At 34.5% G+C, this 20,524-nt stretch overlaps 1 protein-coding gene across 9 annotated transcripts in view; it reads right to left on the bottom strand.

The window, feature by feature from the left end:
- Positions 1-20,524, bottom strand: part of LOC145683704 (uncharacterized) — a 109,124-nt gene that overhangs the window by 60,673 nt on the left and 27,927 nt on the right. For 7 of the 9 annotated variants that reach the window (XM_081755134.1, XM_081755133.1, XM_081755135.1 and 4 more), the window contains 3 exons: positions 19,143-19,196; positions 9,715-9,888; positions 618-674 (listed from right to left, as the gene is read on the bottom strand). In XM_081755134.1, coding sequence (XP_081611260.1) covers positions 618-674; positions 9,715-9,888; positions 19,143-19,196 — 285 coding nt within the window. The remainder of the gene's footprint in view (positions 1-617; positions 675-9,714; positions 9,889-19,142; positions 19,197-20,524) is intronic. The other 2 variants (XM_081755141.1, XM_081755142.1) reach the window with 1 other exon arrangement.

Here is a 20,524-nt window from a genome sequence, read left to right as displayed (position 1 = left end):
TTTTATCACTAATGTCCTTCCACTAGAAACTATGCAGTCCCTACCTTTCGGTTATAAGAACTGCTATTTATATCCTATCATTACCATCTATTTCAGCTTAGTTTGTACAAGTTGTTGTTTTTAGAGCAGCTCTCTGATATATACTATAGTAAAAATTGAGCATATTTAAGAGCTCCAGTTATATACATTGTAATTTATTTTTAGCTTGCCCAGAGACCAGCACGCAATTGGATAAATACTAACGATGGATCAAAGTGAAGATACCATAGTTGTACTGTTTTCAAATAATTAAACTTGCTAATACAATTTTAACATTGAACTAAAGCGCCATACTCCTATTTATAATACAAAATCTTATCAGTCGGTGATTACATTTAACAGTCAGTGTAATGTTAGAAACTTTGAAAACCTAGAGGTTCTTGAATATAGGTTTAAAATTAGTTGTCTCATTGATATACTTTTCGTTTAAAAAAGGCATTAAATAATAAAATTGTCTGCCAAATAACATTTACTTAAATGAACTTTTACTACTATATTTAGCTTGTAATTACCTACTGGAAACCATTAATTAAAGTTATGTTTTAAGGCATAAAATTCTTAAGAAATATTTTACATACCGTTGGGGAAAATATGTAAGAGCCATGATATATCTTCATCGTCCGGTTTTCTCGTGTCTAGAAAAGAACAAGAAAAAATTAATATTTCATTGATAGTTAAAAATGTTCTTATAAATTATTTTGTGTTACTAATGATATTGTTACTAATGATGTTGACACTGAGAGGAAATCAAACAAAAAAGTTCCAATAAACAGCGTGAAAACCCAATCGTTTACGTGTTATAGGTTGCCGAAAACATGAAAAAATGAATTCTAATGGTCCATAGCTTCAAACCTGTGGGACTTACTGCAGTCGGCTCAAGACATCACTTAGGAACTAGTATGTACTTATCCAAAAATGCGTGTTTCAGAATTCCGAGGTGCTTCAACAACAATTTTTCAGAGGGAGTTTGGCTACGGACTTATGATATAAAGTACTCTCGAACTAGCTCCATAAAAATTGTTGCGTGAGTACCTTAGGATTCTAAAACATGTATTTTTGGATAGAGCAAATACTAGTTCCTAAAAGAAGTATTGACCCGACTACAGTACGTTACATAGTTTTGGAGCTATGAACCTTTAAAATTCATTTTTTCATGGTTTCGGTAGACTATAAGACGTAAAAGATGAGGTTTTCGCCCTATGTTTATTGGATCTTTTTTGTTTGATTTACTCTCAGGAATTGCTCCTCTGCTTTTGTACAATGAATTTAGCGCCAGACTGTATATATATATATATATATATATATATATATACATATCGGCTGTTGCCAAATAAGTGTTACAACTCTTCTGAGGTGACTCCTGTCACTGAAACAAGAAAAAAAGTTATCTTGAACTTTCGGCTATCGGACATAGTTTCGGATCTACAAGGTGCCGAAAGCATGGAAAAATGACTTTCGGACGCCAATAGTTCGAAAACTATCCAACATATAGAGGGCGGGTAAAAAATTCACTGAGGAAGTCATACCTGCTGTATTGAATTTTGCACGTTTCACATGTCAACATGTCCCACTACTGCTAGGACACCGTCCCACGTGCGAAAACTAAGAAAATAACGTTGTACATTCTGCTATTACATCTGGTGCACTTTTTGGTAGAACCTAACTACAACACGATTGTATCAATGTCCCTCTTTGTTTGGGACATTGTCCCACAATCGACACATATGAAACAAATCTCTTAATCCATGGTTCAAATTCTGATAGAGCGTGAAAATAACAAACTTGTATCACGTCCCACGTGTTCTGGGATATATGACGTACTCAAAATATAGGAAAATACCTCCAGAAATTCGTATCTTACACACAGTGCACATGCCAAGACAAAGACGAAAATGAACCGATTTGGCACATTTAGCACTACAGCTGGAACACCATACATATGGAAAATAAAACGACATGAGAAATAGGAAGAAACGTCTTAAAACTCTGATTGTTTACAACTGTGCAGTAGGAGTAACAAAATGAAACACACAAGCATATTGGGAGGCTCTACAAGAGCGCTTGCGAAACAAAGTGGGTACTCCTCAAAGAAATGAATACAGAGAAAGTGAGGCTCCCTCGAGCCTCAGGGCTAGAGCGCTCGCTTTCGCTCGCGTGGTCGCAGTTTCCAATCCTACTAAGTGCTCACGACCTCAGATTCAAAATCCGAGTAGTTATTTTCCTATTTTTCGCACGTGAAACGGTGTCCCAGCAGTGGTGGAACATATTGACATTTGTCCATTAGCTACATGTCGATATCAACACACAGGTTGGCCACATTTCAATATCGATCATGCGATCCCACTACTGACATTCATTTAGTTTACACAGTTTCTTAGTGAGTGCCCTTGCACAATTTTCAACTTCGCCTCAGTTGTGACATCCTTATTGGTATGCAACCGTGCACATCAAATTGCATCAGTTTGAAGGAACATTATTGGTGAATTGGCAATGGCTTTCATGTTCTTGACGCTAATCCTTACATTTCCGTCACTTTAAACTCACGTTTACTGAGTCTGATTGCATTTCCGGGCATTTTTCGTTACGTGTTTCCACACATGTGAATCACCCTGCTTCCTCTGTTCTGCTCTACCGACACTCTAGATGTCTTTCTAGAGCATTTGAGTACAAATTCGCTACACTTAATACTCAGAACGTCACTGTTGGCCAGCATCCGTAAATGACGATTATGCAATCACACACAATGTGCATGAAGGTGTCCGCCATTTTGTATTTGTTCCAGATATCGACTTAATACAAACGAATTATTGTTACCTGGTAGAAATCCTATCAACTCATATCCATTTAGATCAATTTTCCTTTGGCTGATTATCTGGGACTTCCTATGTTTCTTTGGGGGAATCCCTTGCGCGTGCATGGTAGGATTGTGAAACGTGCAAAATTCAATACAGCAGGTATGATTTCTTCAGTGAATTTTTTATCCGCCCTCTTTATGTTGGATAGTTTCCGAACTATTGGCGTCCGAAAGTCATTTTCCCACGCTTTCGGCACCTTGTAGTTCCGAAACTATGTCCGATAGCCGAAAGTTCAAGAGAACTTTTTTTTTTGTCTCAGTGACAGGAGTCACCTCCCAAGAGTTGTAACACTCATTTTGCAACACCCGATATATATATAAACTTCGATGAACTTTGAATTTGAATTTCAAGGGTGATATTGCAGATATGTCAGATTGAGTAGCTAAGAAACAGATCCCCTCCAGCATGCATAGGGAGTTGAGTTGATTTTAGTTTAGCGTCCCTTTCAGCAGCGAGGCTATATGAGACGTGGACCTACTGATTAACGTGGAATCCGAACCACATGAGCTCCCGCCGGGAATCGAACCCGGGTCTCAAACGCCAGCATGCATAGGGAGTATGGTATCTCAGTAGTAGATCGCTCAACTCTGCTGTCTAGGATCTCTGGCTCGATCAACGCCCAAATAAGTTTGTGATGGACCAGATCTTGTCCGTGTGTTTTCTCGAGGTGCTAACAATTTTTCTCACATTGTCATTTCATCACTTCTTACATCTTGTCTTTCTTGGCCTAAAGGTTATAAACGTGGGACGATATAATGAAAGATTTCATTTCATTTTCCTTTTCGAACAAGCAAACTTGGTGAGAAAGGTATATGCAAAGTTAAACCCAATAGTTTATATGTTATATTCAATTTCCAGTCCCTACGTATCATAGAGTTAAATATACTGATATTACATGCACTACGGATGATATATATATATGTACTATTTTTCTTGTTGATGTGAGTTAAATCAGTCTGTCAGTACATTTAATAATGAGACACTAAGTAAGTATATTGAAATAAGATATAAAATACAAACTTCGACTGTTTATATGGCGCGAGATGAGAAAACAAAGGTATAGAGTATTCGAATTAGACAAAAAGTAAAATTGTTGTCACAGTAAACTTAATATCTAACATTCATTTTGCAGCTGCAAATACTTAGGCTACTGAAGTGAGAGAGTGTAGTCCCGGAATGCTTCTCAAATTCTATCTTTAGAGACTCACTACTTTATCTGAAAAGTAGACTATACGGAGATTGTGATAAGAAGTAGGTTACCAGAGTACCAAAAGTCTAATGGGAGGTTTCCAGAACATGAAAATCAAGTACTATTACCAAATGTGTGGGAAAAAATCATAAAGCTTTTACGTGAAAATTAAGTACATGACATCTACAACCTTTTTTGCAATACCTTGTGATGCATCTTTATGGTCTGAAAGATTAAAAGCTAAAAATCTTTCAAATTCTATAAAGAACATCAGATACATATCTTATAGATAAAATATGTCTATAATGGCCAAACATATGACTTCATTATGTTGAACTGAGTGCGACCTGTATTCGTAGACCTTCTTTAGCAATATCACAGAGTGTATTTGAAAATATTTAACACAGAAACACCTGTGATTTTTGGGAGCATATACTAAGAAATGATTCACGTAAGTTTGGTAAAATTAATTCACCGTTAAAGTTTAAGATTTATCAGGTTCCTACATACTACAGGATAAATCTAGAGGGCTAAATACTGTGAAAGTAAAATAATAAAGAAGCTAGCTTCATATTTTAATAACAGAAGTTATTGTTGAAGATATCTAAAGAGATAATACTACAAGTTCCTGCAGAAAAAAAAATCTCTTGAATGAAAGAGAAATTAGAAGTAAAAAATGGTCTCTCTTTAAATATTGTTTTTCTATCATAGAAAACAATGTTTGCCATCACTATTCGCCCATTTTGTAATCGCTTTGTTTCAGAAATTTTATTGTCAGATTCCTGTTCTCATAAGCAATGCACAATTCCAAAAACTGATTGAGAAAGTGTGTGCGAAATGTTACACAGACTTGCTCATGTTACAAGAAAGTACCAAAAGTGTAAAATAAAAAATGTAAAGCATTAAGATAATCAACATTCAGTTGGAGAAAACTTTTTCCTGCAGGTGAATCCTTGTGTATATGTGCAGTATGCATCAACGTTCATCCATTGGCGCAAAGGTATGATAATGTTGATGCAGTGTTTCCATGGAACAAGGGTATTTAATGAAAGTCCATAAAATGGGAGAATTTTACATTAACGCGGTCCTTGTCAACACTGTTCTCGTAAAATTACTGCAGCAGGTGTACTTTAAGTTAATTAAGATAAGCAATAAGAATTTGAATTTAGTTGATAACCTGAGTTTTTATGCAAACATTTGAGAAAAAAAATAATCACGTACAGCTGGCAACCCCAAACTTTTCGTGGAAAGAGAAGGGCGCTTTACAGCAAACACTCGAAGTGGTTGCTGTCTTCTTATAAACGCAACAAATTTACACGTTTCACTATGTTTCTTGACATCTTCCTAAGAATGTTTCTGGTGATTGATTGAATTTCTGTTTCATTTTTTGTATTCGGTTCCCCAATGATCCTGGGGTTATTCTTGTACACCAGTTATTTTAGGTAACATCATAAGAAAAAGTCGTGCGTGTGATGTTAAGTCCGAAGAAGGGTCACAAATTTTTAGAGATAATATGGTTGTCAAAAAGTTTCCCTAACATTTCTAATGCTTCGTTGCAAATGTCAATGTTGAAAGCTACAGGTGAGTAATTTATATTGCTATTTTTTTTCAGAAAATCTCAGGTTATCAATTACGTGCAAATTCTCATTGTTTATTATTAATTAATCTAAAACACGTCTGTTGCAGTATTTTTTTTACGACAACAGTGTTGGCATGTGCCTCGCTTCTGTCAAAGACACCCAATTTACGGACTTTCATTAAATGCCCTTGTTACACGGGAACACTGCATCAACATTGTCACATTTTCTCACCAATGGATAAATGTTGATGCATACTCTGCATTTATACAGGGATTCAGCAGCATGAAATCAGTTTTCCCCAACTCAATATAGATTTTCTTCATTTTGTACATTTTTATTATACAGTACATTTTATCTCTTTATTCTGTTACTATACGAAAACGTTAAAAATTGGTCATGATCTCGAAACTATCTACATTAAATATGCTTACATTTGTTTCAAGTCTAAGGTCTTTATCATTTTTCGATCAAAAGATATACGCAATCAAACTTTGAGTTGCGTGACTTTACGAACACACTGTACAATTGCAATCACAATTGACATTCATGCAAATTGGGTTATGAATGTCATAATTACAATACTATCGAAACTCCTTAGTTCTGTCAGCATTTTCCAAACACTTTGTTTTATATGTAAGATACTGAATTATCCGTTAGACCTCGAACAAGGATTTTTTTTTATCTCAAGAACAAATCACATACTAGGCAGCGAGTTCAGTTATTGGTTGCGATCAGATTACTTTCTTTACAACAATCTATGTGAAACGTCCGGGAAATTGACCAATAAAGTGGACTGTTATTAAACAACGTCTTTAGTCAAGGACTAATGTTAAGAAAGTAGGCTATTTGGTGATACTAACTTCGAACCGAGAAAACAAATATCAGAGCTGAACAATCGTTCTACATTGTTTAACGTATGGTTACAAACTCAATTTTATCGCATTCATTGGCGGTAGAAACAAATGACTTCACGTGAATATTAAGCAGCAAAAAAAAAAAAAAAAAGCTTAAGCTCAACAAACCAGCATTCCCCTAACAAGACATAAGAACAAAGACTTTCGTACTTGTATGAAGCAATTGAGAGACATAATTACTGAAAGCTGCTAGACCACAAATAAACACTCAGCACATGAATGAAATGAAATGAAAATGTCTTTATTGAAGCGGGCGAGGTTCAGCCATGGCTGCTCTACCACCTAACCCTTGTCAAAAGAATACAATATTAAACATTACACATCAAAAGGAACAGAAAAAGTAAAAAAAAAAATACAAGTAAAAGAATAAATCAGAAAAATAAACAAGTGACATATGCAATAAAAAGTATCGATATTGTTGGATTCAGCTAAGTTGTTACATAAAACTGTACATGTCGTAAGTGCCAGAGGCCAGTCGCTGGGATTTCATCAAACGTGATTTTAATGAATTTCGAAATGAATTAAATGACTTTATTTCCGTGAGAGCTTTTGGTATCGCATTCCATACTCTCGGACCTGCTCTAGAAAATGATCCTTGCACTATCTTCAGTTTAAGTCTTTGTACATTGAATTTCTCACTGTTACGCGTAACGTGAGAGTGAATTTGTGACCGCTTTGTAAATTTAAAATATAAATATTGTGGGGATTGAATTTTAAGGATTTTATATATCAGACAACTATAACGTAGGTATCTTCTTCTCGACATTGTTAAAATATCGTTTCTATTTAGCACTGGTAGGATATGTTCCGATTTCTTTAAGTTAAAGGCAAACCTGTGTAGTTTTAGAATTGTAAACGGAGAGAGATGGTCCATATACAGCGTCACAGTAGTCTAATAACGGTAAAACAAGAACTTGTATGAGATATAATTTCATAGACTGAGATAGAAAGTCTTTGGCTTTGCAAAGTCGACGTAATAAAGTAATAGCTTTATTACACTGAGTAGATATATGATTATTATAGTTTAGTTCCTTATCCAATATGAGTCCTAAGCTTTTCACATGGGTAGAGTAAGAAATATAAGTGTCCATAATTTTTATTTTTAGATCCGCTGCCTTGACTTTACTCAACTGTTGCGAGGTTCCTATAATCGTAAATGTACACTTACTGGGGTTGATGACCAGACCGTTATCGGTACACCATTCAGAAATCGAGGTAAAATCTCTATTAACAAGTTCTACAGTTTGTTCAATATTTTGTGGTGATGACATGATGCAAAGTTGCGTGTCATCGGCGTAGCAATGCACAGTAGAGTATTTAGTGGAATGTATGAGGTCAGCAATGTAAATAGAAAATAAAAGGGGACCCAAGATTGATCCTTGAGGTACTCCTTTGTTTATAACGATTGACGAAGATAAGGGATTTTGAGCTGTCCTAAGATATACTTGTTGCTTCCTGCCTAGTAAGTAGCTTTCAATCCAGTTTATAACGGTATCAGAGAATTTATAATACCTTAGTTTAGCCAACAACAGGTTATGATTAACTAGATCGAAGGCCTTGGTTATGTCTAAGAGAACTATGATTGCAACTTGAGAGTTATCAACTGCGTTTAATATCCCATCTGTTACCTCGAGCATCGCACTGACAGTACTATGATGCTTACGAAAACCGGATTGAATAATAGGGATAATATTATTATGATTTACATAGTCGTATAATTGCTGGTTTACTAATTTCTCTACAACCTTTGACATTATTGGTAAGATACTAATTGGACGTAGCTCGTTTAAGGAAGTTACGCGGGGTTTCTTTGGTAGCGGCACCACTTTTGCTGTTTTCCAGGCAGTAGGAAAGCAGCCGTTAACTAGTGAATAATTAATTATTTTTGTTAGAGGTGATATTATGAATGACAACGCTAATTTGATCATTTTAGTGCTTATTGCATCAAGGCCAGCTGAGTTAGATTTTATGCTGTGTGCCGCCTTTCTCACATCGGATTCATTTACTGGGTTGAATAGAAATGTTGTCTGCAACTGTGGATGTTTTTTAGACAGAAATTTCTTAGTTTGATTGTCAACTCTCTCATAATTAATAGGAGGCAAACCAGGAAGACTGACGAAATGATCATTAATAATATCTGGATCATTGATTTCACTAGAAAGTGCTACATCATTGTTCCTGTTACAAAGACCCAACTCTTGTATTACTTGCATTGCTGTTTGTTCCATAACGGCATAGACTTAACGAACCAAATAGGCCAAAAAGCCCGAATAGCTGAAGTAGAACCAATTTGCATCCTAACGTCAAACATTCTAATGTTCCCAATATGAGGAAGCAGCAATTCAAAAGATTTAATGGAAATTTTTCCCTCATGCTAAACATTCTCCAAATTTGGTACCTTCAGACATTTGTATTTCGATAGTTTTTGGATACTTGGGTTTCTTATTGTTCATTAATGACATAAGATTGAATTCTTCGTTAACCGAATTCCTTAAATCAAGGCCAAAAATGTATATCCCTGAAGTATCGAAAAGTTTATTGAAGAGTGGAGAGGGAAGTCGTACACAACAACGGTGAGTATAATATTGATTCCTTTTTCTGACTTGTTTCTTGAAAATAAATTTGGAGAAACCAAATATTCTATATATTCTAGTGAATTATTCGTCATCCCAATACCTTGTAAAATAAACAATTGGGTAACTTAAATATTGTCCAAAACGTAACTTTTAAATTACCCAATGATTTCTTTACTACTGTACCAGCCGCAATATTTTACAAAATTTTTCTCTTCAACTTCTTGCACTGTAGTTGTCACCTGAACTAACAAATTGACGTCATTCGTCCATTACACTGTAGGTGTAGTGTTTCTAGTTTCCTGTCTGTCGTTAATTTCAAAATTAGGGACATTATTACTAAAATTCTCCACGTTTCATAAAATTGTGATAGTATTTCATTCACTCTAATGGAAATTCATTCGCAAAGGAGAATTTTGTACATTTAAGTTTTGCATCTAACAAAACCTAAGTGCATGCCAATATTCGATTTTCACAAAGGAAAAAGCACAATAGTTTGAGAAAACTGTTCTACGTATTTGAAAAACAAATTACATGAAGAGTGTTCATATAATATTACCGCACCTTCGTAAAGTTGATACGACGAAATTTCGTCCCATTTCTTCGAATCACGATTTTTGTATTCGTATTTCCAGGGAAATTTAGAACTCCATATGTTTCGCTTTACGCGTCCAGACTTCTTTGTTTTCTTCTCCAATTGATCTGGTGCATCGTCAGGGTCGACAACCTCTTTTCCCACTAGGAATGATAATCCATTAGTTTATATTTTAATGAAATATTGTATAGCAACCAAACATTATTACTGAAGTAGAACAGTGGTTCTCAATCTATGGCTTACATTGACCTAATGTGAAGTAATTATTTTACTATAGATTTAATTTTAGTTTTAGAAAATGACAATATTGGCGGTGAATAATGTAAACAAAATTAAGTCTTTTATTGAATATTTAAATTGATAATGCCAGAAATATATATATAAAATCTCCCCTCTATTAATAATACTTTCCTTTTAATGATTTAATATCAATTCTAATCATTGTGTTTCCAACTTACTTTAAACTAAAGCTGAATTTAATTCATAGTATATGGATATCCCTGTTAATAAAGTAGCAAATGCTCACGCTCTTGATTCAAGGTCTCCCGGGATTAATTACGGGTGAGTAGTGATTAGCAATTTGTAGTGTGGTACAGTCTGGTGATGTGTGTAGTTACTGACTATTGTGAGGAAAATCAATTAAAGATTTGAGTTTCTCTGTCGATGATGAACACCTCGAACTACTTTTAAATGTTTATTCGTGGGTTTTTTGGTGTTTTTTTTGCCAAGTTTAACAGGCATGGTAAATTCCAGACGAAGAAATTACTGAAAGTCTTAGAAAGAGTTGAAAAAAATTAACCTCAGGCGTGAGACGTGCTTACAATATAAGCTCCTGGTTAATAGATCCGTATTTTTTCTCAGTGCTTTTCAATTTCCCTCACATTATCGTTCCGTAAATTAGTTTAATAATGGTTCACTTCCAGTAGCTGTTTGCCTCCTTTGCCCAACAAGAAACAATCATCAGATGTAAAACTGCGAGAATTCTCATAATTTCATTTTTATTTTTATTCCAAATAACCTCTTTCTAAAGATTGAAATACATTGGTAAAATTAACGGATATATATATATTTGTTACAGTATTAGAAAACGAAGGGCGGAAATATTTTTAGTGATAATAGTAATTAACGTGTAGAAGGCAAACAATAATATAACTGTGTAGATTGTACAAGATAAATTGAGGAGTTTAATGGAAACGTCAGCAACGAAATTATTTCTCTACGTCGCAAAATATTAAATCTTCAAAATATGACTTCAGAAAGAGTGGAAATCTAATTTGAGATCGGTGATAGAATGTTACAAACTTTAAAACATTGTTGTCAAGAAAAAAGAATAAAATGCAACACATCTATCACGAAAAATACTTAAAAGATTAGCAATAACACACTAATAGATGTAACTCAGAAAGCAAAAAGTATTATGAAACGTAAAAGTAGCAGCTACACTTTCAGAAAAGAATTCATTCTTGAAATATAAGTTAATCTTCAAAGTATACCAACACTATTAGTGTAAACACTTTACAGTATCTGAATATTCCACTTGAATGTGGGGAATAATCAGAAAAACAACGTATTCTTCTAAATGCAAGTGGTTACGGTTACTGGGTTTATGGTAATATGGAAATTTCTGATTCACAATAATATCAGGATTATATCATCTGTACGATTACTATGCAACTATGTCTACCAATTGTCCAAAGTATGGTTTACAAATTCTATCTTCTTATCATGTCTGTTTCTCGTCCGCTTGCCACTGAGAGAATATCAACTGGAAGAAGTAATATCTGAGATCAGAGCACAGAATACAGTCCTCCAGCACATCAGTCAATACACCATTTTTGGCTGTTGTGTGAATACGGTTATTTCTCAAAATGTGAATATGAATCGACACACTGCAGAAACCGAAGACAGTTCGTAGCTGTACCTAATGCCATCTCGAAAGAAAATTTTGTACAAAAGCGTGTTTGCTGCATTTATTTTGAAGATTTTGTAATAATCCTACGCATTTAATTTCAAATAAGTTTAAGATGTAGTGAGTCCTTATGTTCATAGTATAGAGTATGATTATGTTAGTTCAACAATAAATACTTAATTCTGATTATTCGGTCCCGGGTTCGATTCCCGGTGGGGTCAGTCGGTCGAAAAAGTGTAACACGCTTTTCCAGGTCAGCCACCCTGAATGAGGTTTTCCTGGGTTTTCCTCATTCACACCAGGCAAATACCGGGTTGGTACCAACTTTATAGGTCCCAGGCCGCTTCCTTCCTTCACCAATCCTTTCTTCCTTCCCTTTCCCCGGATTGTGTGCTCACTGAGGAATGTCATCCCTGAAAACGTGACGGGCTAAATGGCCTTAGATATCGAGAGCCCAGAAATCTAAATCCTAATCCTAATCCTTAATTCTGATTATGTAGATTAATATCTGAGGTACCATCGTTTGTAACGAAGGCACAGCAAAATGAAATCTTACTTTACAAAAAACTCTTCGAATAAGTATATTCCTCTAATAATCGTCTTGTTGATATTCATATGCACTTGGATTCTGATCCGAATATGGCGACAACCGAGGATTGTCTTGGCAGAGTTTAATGCCATGGTGGAGCCAAAACGTTTGACAAAGATATGACCACGAACTCAGCCGTGTTGTGATTCTTGTAACCATTAATTTACTATGAGCAAGTAGCTCAAGAATGATTTGAAAACCTGTTGATAAATTTTCCCTAATCTCTTTCGATATACTTGGTAAAAATTTACATATCTGATGAATTCTCTTAATACATAAGATGCTCAGAAATTATCATCTCGTTGACACTTCCGTAGCAAATTCGTAGACATGCAACTACCTTGCATTCAGAAGTATTGAACACTTACATAGAGGCGCACACAACACCATTCTTATCAATAAGGCACACAGCTCCAGAAGTTTAAAATAAGATGTGAACGAATGAGTAAGGAAGTTAATTTCACAGACAACTTACACTTACCATACTATTATTATTGTCCGTTTTCATTTTTAAAGATTGTGTACGTACAACGATCAATATCATACTTAATTCTCACGAAACGATATTGATAGATGTAAGTCCAACTCATCACGAATAAGTCCACTGTACATCTCTTTGAAGACCCCAACCAATCCTTGCCAATTTTGAGGCAAGTCAATATTCTGAGTTACGCAAAAGAACGTATTGAGTGCAAATATACTAAGTTGGTTTCCCGTCTGAGAAAGAAGCATATATCCCTAATTTTCCCAGATCCATTTTTGCGACATATCGAATGTTTTTGGGTTGCGATAGTGAACTATACTATCTTCCTTTTTGTACTTCATTTTGTTTCACGATGCTTTAGACAATTAAGTGGTTCCACATCCTACTGGTTCTGTATGCTCTCAGCCTCCCAAAGCACCAATGCAAGTGTCGAAGAAAGTGTTAGATGTAACTTCTTCACTCTTGAATATTGCTTCGTCACCCGGTATAAAATTATATTAAGATTGTATTGTTTCACAATTATTTATAACAAAAGTTTAAGAACCACTTATCTACTTCAGTAACTAACTAAAGTAGTAACATATAAATGAATATTATGTAAACATATGTTTTTATGATTCAGTTTTCTCGTTGTGACAATTTACGTACATTTATGTTCATTAATGTAGTTTTAAATATAGTACAACGAAAATTATTTCAATAACTTATTTTCTTATCGGCACAGAAATTTAGTAAAATACCCTACTTATTTTAATTATTTAACTTACTTTTAAATACAGCCAACGAAATCAATTTACTGACTTTGTAATGATTGAAACTCAACAACAACAAAAGAAGTCGAAGCAAGTTAACAGACCCTTGTTCAGACAGATACATATTCTACCATTACTTTCAGCGTATTCAGACTTCACTTTCTTTACACGTTAATCAATAAAGAAGTTATAACTGAGGTTTTATGTAGCAAACTTAACTATGCTTGAAATAATTCCATCTGAGACTAGATGTTACAATTTTTCCAAGAAATTGGGTTTTCAACCGATTCTCAATTTGAACGAATTGTTTTCCAGTTATTTTTTCCTAAACTAAAACTTAGTAAACGATTGTCATCTTACATTTTAGCTTATCACAGTAACATTTGAATTATCCTAGTCTTAGGTCATCTTTGAATTCGCGATGATCTTAATATATTTATTTTAATTGAAAATTATCTTCGCATTTATAATTTGAAATGAATTCCTGGTCATTTTTCTGCGAAATCATATTTTTAAAGACCTGGATAATTATGAAGTTATGAATTTAAGCTGTCATCAATTTGAAGTGTCATTCATAATTGGTTTCAGTTATACCAATAATTGGTACACAACTGGTAATAGTGAAAATTTAAACAACGACCTCTTTGATTTTGAAAGAGGGTACGTTAATGGTATTTTGTTATGTGATGCAAGTGTAAAGTGCAAAGTGTCTTGGGTGTTGGTTAGGACTCACAGACAGTGTCCAAGTCGAGTTGAATCAAAATTCACGACAAAACCCAATCAATGAAGAGTGACCGGAATATAACCTACATTGAAAATCCCCGTCGACTAATCAAGCGAATTGTTACTCAAAAACTAGTGTAACTATGGTGTAACTGAAAGAGATGCTGAAGAAGCTCCAATAGTCTGTACCGACAATCACAATACCATGCTACGAGTTGCTTATATGGACATACGCTGCAAAAGAGAAACCACTGGTAAGAGATCGTAAACCATTGCGACTATGTAAATTGTAATGTGAATCTACAACATGAACTCAGATGAATGTGAACATGTGATATGCTTAGATAAATCATTGTTATTCTTATTTAAAATTACGGTTATGGATTATGCTTGAAAGAACCTGAAACGAGTACATAATTCGTACTGTATCCGCTCAACCATGAAACATGGCGCTGGATTTTGTTGCTATGATTCATAATGTTCTGGGTTACAATGAGCTCCATGTTGAGAATAGCCGGTCACATCATTAGCCATGCTATATCACCGTTTTAAGGCCTATATGCGACCTGCTGCAAATGTTGTTTCCGAGCAATAAATACAATTTCTGGATGACAATATAGCCATTCACATACTTGTGGATGTTGCGGCTTGGCTTGAGCAGCGTTGGTCTAAAATTAATCACCTTGCTTCACCTTAAAAGTTATCGGACCTGAATTTAACTGGAAATTTGTATTCTGTTTTGGTGAAAAAGAATCTAATGGGAATTTTCACTTCCAACCTTGGTCGTGCACAAACCTTTCAAAGGAGAGCACCTTGCACGAAAGTTTATTAAGCAAGACGCGTTCAAAGTAATAATTCGCTTAACAAAGCTATAGGCTTTTATTCTCGTTGGTGGAAGCAGTTAAGCTTCAACGTTATGCTTACGGTAGACAGTTGCGTAGGAGCGGGCGCGTAATACTGCTGTGCCCCAATGCAGCAGTCGCTCGTATCGCCGCCTTGCATCATCATATCAACATAACAAATTAAATAAAGTTTATGAACATTCTTGTGGGAAAGCTATGCACATATAAATATTTTATTTGTTTATTTTCTACTAACGCTTTGTACGTCGGTATGAGAGTAGACATACTTCTTTCTGCCTAGTTAAGCAACATGTAAGGTCTGGCTTGGATTTTAGCCGGAGCGGAGCACTCTTGTTGCTCTCTCGTCGGCCTTTACCGGGATAATTGGTCAGCATCGTAATGGTTTGGCAATAAGCATTCTCTTCCAGATTGAATCATATAAGTCACTTTAGTGTTATGTCCTTGCGCGTTGGTTCATGAAAGTACATTCTTTTTTGTAATTGTGCGAAGTCTATAAAAGGTTTTTGAGATTAAATGAACTCAAAATATAATAGATAATTATTGTTACTTCATGTTTGTTTACATTGCTGATATGTTTATATGTTAGTTTGTTTTGACTTTAAGGTTTCATTCAGAATCGCGACCAGAAGAGACGTTTCTTAAATCTGAACACATCAGTCATCAAGCTTGCTGAGCTTGATTTTTTATATGGTTCCAGTCTAGTTACTAGTAGATGAAATCAAATTCATACCAACTTCCAAACCACTAAAATCGTCGTGGTGTCCTTTCTTAGGGATGCGCACGAGACGAGTCGAGACAGGATTTTCCTGACAAAATTCGAGTGGATACACGGCTCTTACAATAGATAAATATATAGATTTTTCGAGTCGAGAAATCACCTTTACGGCACATTTTCGAGTCGAGACAGCCACAAATCTTGTCTCGTGGGGACCCCTATCCTTTCCTCAAATGATTATGACACCATTACGTCGTTGTACCGTTTGCAGTGTATTCCGTGTAATAGGATAACTTGTAAATTATTTGAAGTAATTATTTTGGAGTTTTCTCACATCAAAGAAGAGGACTTTGGTATATGAGTTAAAGATACATAATTTAAATACCTTTCTCCGCACGGTACTTGGCAGTTTAAGTTACGAGTCATTCAAAGATTAACATGTGCACCTGTGTATATGAGCTTTCATCGATTATAATGTTCGTTGATTGTATAGTTTTATCACAGTGAAATATTACTATTTCAATTTGGTAGTAGTAGAAGTAGTAGTAGTAGTCTCCGAGAGACTGGGGTAAAATCTTCAACTTTGTCTGTGTTGGACAATCTTCTTCAAGATATGCAACCAGCAATGATGCCCTGATATGCATATAAATATCTTTCTTTCAATGAGACTGAGCTCATAGTCACCGACAATACACATCTAATGGAAATACTGTTTTACGAATACTGAGCTCTTTCGTAATTACTTGTTACTATTCGATTCATGCTTTTCTTCAACCTTTAGCCAATCCGTCTTAAGAAATACTCGACACACCAATTAATTTGAGGTAATGAGTATATATTTACATTACTTGAATAACTAGGTTATGTGAATCCGTATACAGAAGATTACATCACAAATGGAGGTCAAATGATTATTTCAAAGAGTATTAATGCCAAAACTATGAAATGATTGTCGCGTTTTATTTAAAACACAATTAATTAAATTAATTAGAATTAAATAAAATAATATCTAAATACACCCTAGGTAATTTATCGGCAATTTAAGGGAGAAACCTGTTTCAGATTGTATATTTTTTGAATTCAGAAAATTACATTGCATATATTACTTACATAAGCCGCTTTTTGGTCCCAGCTTTATTAGGCACACGCAAACGGAAACCTATACACTTTGCGCACTAAATCATAATATTCGTCCTCTTGGGTGATTTCACTACAAACGTCTCTTCACAAACTTTTCGAAGGATTGTACATACCTCATTTAAGGTAAGTTCCTCCTCTGTCCTCTGTGAGGGAACACTGTTGTCTTATCATGCTCTTGGTAGTCCAAACTGCTATCGACAAAGTGGCTAAGTGTTAATATAGAAAACAGACTTAGTGCATGAAGCCGTCTTGGAGTGTAACGAGTTGAAACTGACGCATTTCGTTTGAAAGTCTCCTGCCTTGCATGGTTAGTAAACTAAATGAAGTTCAGCTTTACAATAATGTTAAAGATTAGAGCTTCGTCTCGCACAGTAACCACTCGTGCTACTTGAGTGACAGAAGTTAGACCACTTGACCCACATTCCCTAGAGTTTATATAGTTTCTGTTCGTGGAACTGCACTTTCTAGCAAACGAATTTATATTTCAAATATAGCTACTGAAATTAAAGGAGAATTCTGAATCATACTTTGTCTTCCTATTTGGAATACATACAAAAGAATAATCTGTATGATGTTTTCACTATTGTCCAATTGTTAAATAAAACATAATTTATTAATTTTTCATATTTTCCTTGGTGATGTTAAAAATTCATCACAGTAGCTCATCGTCTCGTTCTGCAGTGATACTATTTGACATTGACTTTCAACTTAATGTATGATCGGAATTACATGAATTAGAGCAGCACATTAAAACCGATTTCTTACGTCGAAATCTCTTCGGAAATACATTTTAGTTTTAATCAAAGTTATTTAAAACAGGGATCATACGGATCTGTGGTATATTATATGCTTTAATATCTTTTGTCATTTTTTACGTATACACAGTTCATAGGCTGATATTACTGAATTTGTGGCGTAATCTGACTCAACAGAAAAATGTGACATATCTTTTGCCCTAAGAATTACTGGTTAATTTAGTAATATTAGATACATTTGTTTGCTAATTCCTTTTGAATATATATGCTAGTTCGAAAATGATAAACGCTATAATCTTAGTTATGTTTATAAATATGGAATATTAATTTGGCGTTATGACTGCGTTATAACATCGAAATGTTACTAATGTTTATCTGAACTATTTGCAGCAAGTAATAATTAACAGAAACATCGCAACACTTTAGAAATTTAGTGTGAAGAAAACAAATCTTTCTAAATAAAATAAATGTCGGAGCCGTTACCTGTTCACGTTATAGATTCTTCTACTTATTTCGCAATTACTTTGAATTTTTAAATTATAGAAGTAAGTTCGAATCTAAAATATTATTTTTTTTTATTAAGATCTTAAAGATTCTTCACTGTAGTATATTCGAAATACCAATTAACAAAATACTTCGGCTAGGTATAAAAAGGATTTAGTAATAATTTCTTTGCAGTTGCTTTTGCTACAGTACAGAAGGTATGATGTCATTGGCTTCCCGCGAGAGGTTGTAGTGACGTTTATGCGGAGTTGCCAGTTTGGTTACTAGTGGCTCGATGAGCGCAGTAGACGGTTGAGGTTGAGTGACCTTGCGATGAGTAAGTTGAGCAAATCTGAAGGATGGTGATTGGCTATCCTCTTATCAAACCCCAGTGACTAGCAGCTCCAAGCGCGGGAAGCCGGCTACGTTATACCTTCTAGACTATAACTATTGTTACGTTACATTTGTCTACTATTTTAAGGTTTCTATGAGAACATATGTTTTCGTACAGTCTACAACAAAAAACTAGCATGGCTTGTATGCAGCCTACTTGCAACCTGTGCAAAAATGAAGCTTTTTTATTAGTTTACTATACATTAATTGCAATAAACATGATGAGTGATAGTCCTATTTTTCATGCACTAGTGATTCATTTTTAATTTAACTTAAACAAACAATAACTGATATTGTTGGATTCATATATATTTCATATTTTAAACGAATATTTAAGGTATATATTCCGGAAATGTTAGTATAAAACGCTAATTGTTTTTACAAAATTGTAACAAATAATCCGGGTTCCGAATAATTCTCTATCTGTTCAGTTTTTTCACTATATTAGGAACAAAAATATGTGATTTTTAATACCCTCACATTAATCTTAAGAAAATATTTTGTTATGCATTCATTAGATGTGTTTCTTTTTATTTCAAAAGACTCTAGGAAAGAATTTTCAAGACACGAACAGTTTATAATATTTCTTACCATTGAAGTTGTTTTCCATTTCAAAAGAGTCTGGTAATTCCTTAGCAAGATCTTCTGAAATAACAAAGTTAAGGAGTAACTTTAGTCAGGGGATGAATAAATAGTCATTAATATTTGCATATTAATACTTGCATTGTACCTAGTATATACTGAGTAATGAAACATGACTACAGGCTAATATTAAGAATATGTACCAAGAAAAAGATTCATTTTTAGTTATGTAAGTCTTTGAAACCTGTCGTGAGTCTACTGACTTAAAATAAACTTTAGTCAACCTATTTTAATCATCCCATCGTTCTTGAAAAAAAAACACATTAAGAAATTAAATTTTATAAACCTTTGGAATAAAGTACAAAATAAATAGTAAACATGTTAATGTATTGTATTAAGCAAGAAATAGGAATTAAACAAGTCAAAATAACAGATATAATAGTAATAACAACAAAATAAATCAGGTTAAAAACATATGTGTTTTCCAGTGTGACTTCTCTATTGCAGTAGGTATAATCTAAATTATGTACGCTAAAATAACCTATGTCCTGAGAAATCTGGCTGATATCTCTAGCCAGTCCTTAAAGTTCCCTGAATTTCAACTTTTTTATATTTTGAAAGAGTTATGTCCTATAGTTATGAGAATGGTACATTGTTATCCACAATATGCAGATCTAAGGTAACATACTAAATAGTAATCGGTAAAATGAGAATGATTGATATGTTAATGTCCTGGGATTACTTTCGGTATGTGTCAAGTACACAGCGAAGTCTTTTATTGCAATGGGTCTTACAATATATCTCTTATTTCATTTAATTTGGTTTTAATTCCTGTGCCAATGAGAGAGATTTTGTTGAGCAAATGAAATACCTAAATCTTAGCACGGAGAGGTACTTCAGTTTTAAACTGCCAAGACTAGGTGCTTGCTTCGTGCGTTAATACATTCATCCCCCCCCAAAAAAAATATTGACATATCCTGCACACAGTAGACGAAAATGAATTAATCATACTATTCTAATTGACGTGATCCAATGTTTACGTGATGACTTAACTGAAGTTTAAATAATCTAAAGAAAACCGTAAACGTAACAGCAAAAGCGTAGCATCATTATGTCTATCGGGGATACGGTAGACATGGTTAGTGCCTGCAGAAGAACATAATTAGTGCCTGAAAGTGCAGTGCATACTGTAACAGTAGAAACACCGTTTTTAGGAGCTCCTTCGTGGCTAAGCGGTTAACGTATGCGGCTTTGGTGTGGGAGATCCTGGTTCGATTCCCGTCTGGTACTCATGTGGTTCGAATTCTACGTTAATCAATAGGTCTACGTCTCATATAGCCTCGCTGCTGAACGGAACGTTAAAATCAAAATCAACTGAACTCCACACCGCT

This window comes from Thermobia domestica, chromosome 4 (genome assembly GCF_964235325.1).
Source record: "Thermobia domestica chromosome 4, izTheDome1.hap1.1, whole genome shotgun sequence".
Lineage (NCBI taxonomy): Eukaryota > Metazoa > Arthropoda > Insecta > Zygentoma > Lepismatidae > Thermobia > Thermobia domestica.
The sequence above is the reverse complement of the archived record's forward strand: the minus strand, read 5'-3'. Positions and strand labels throughout refer to the sequence as shown.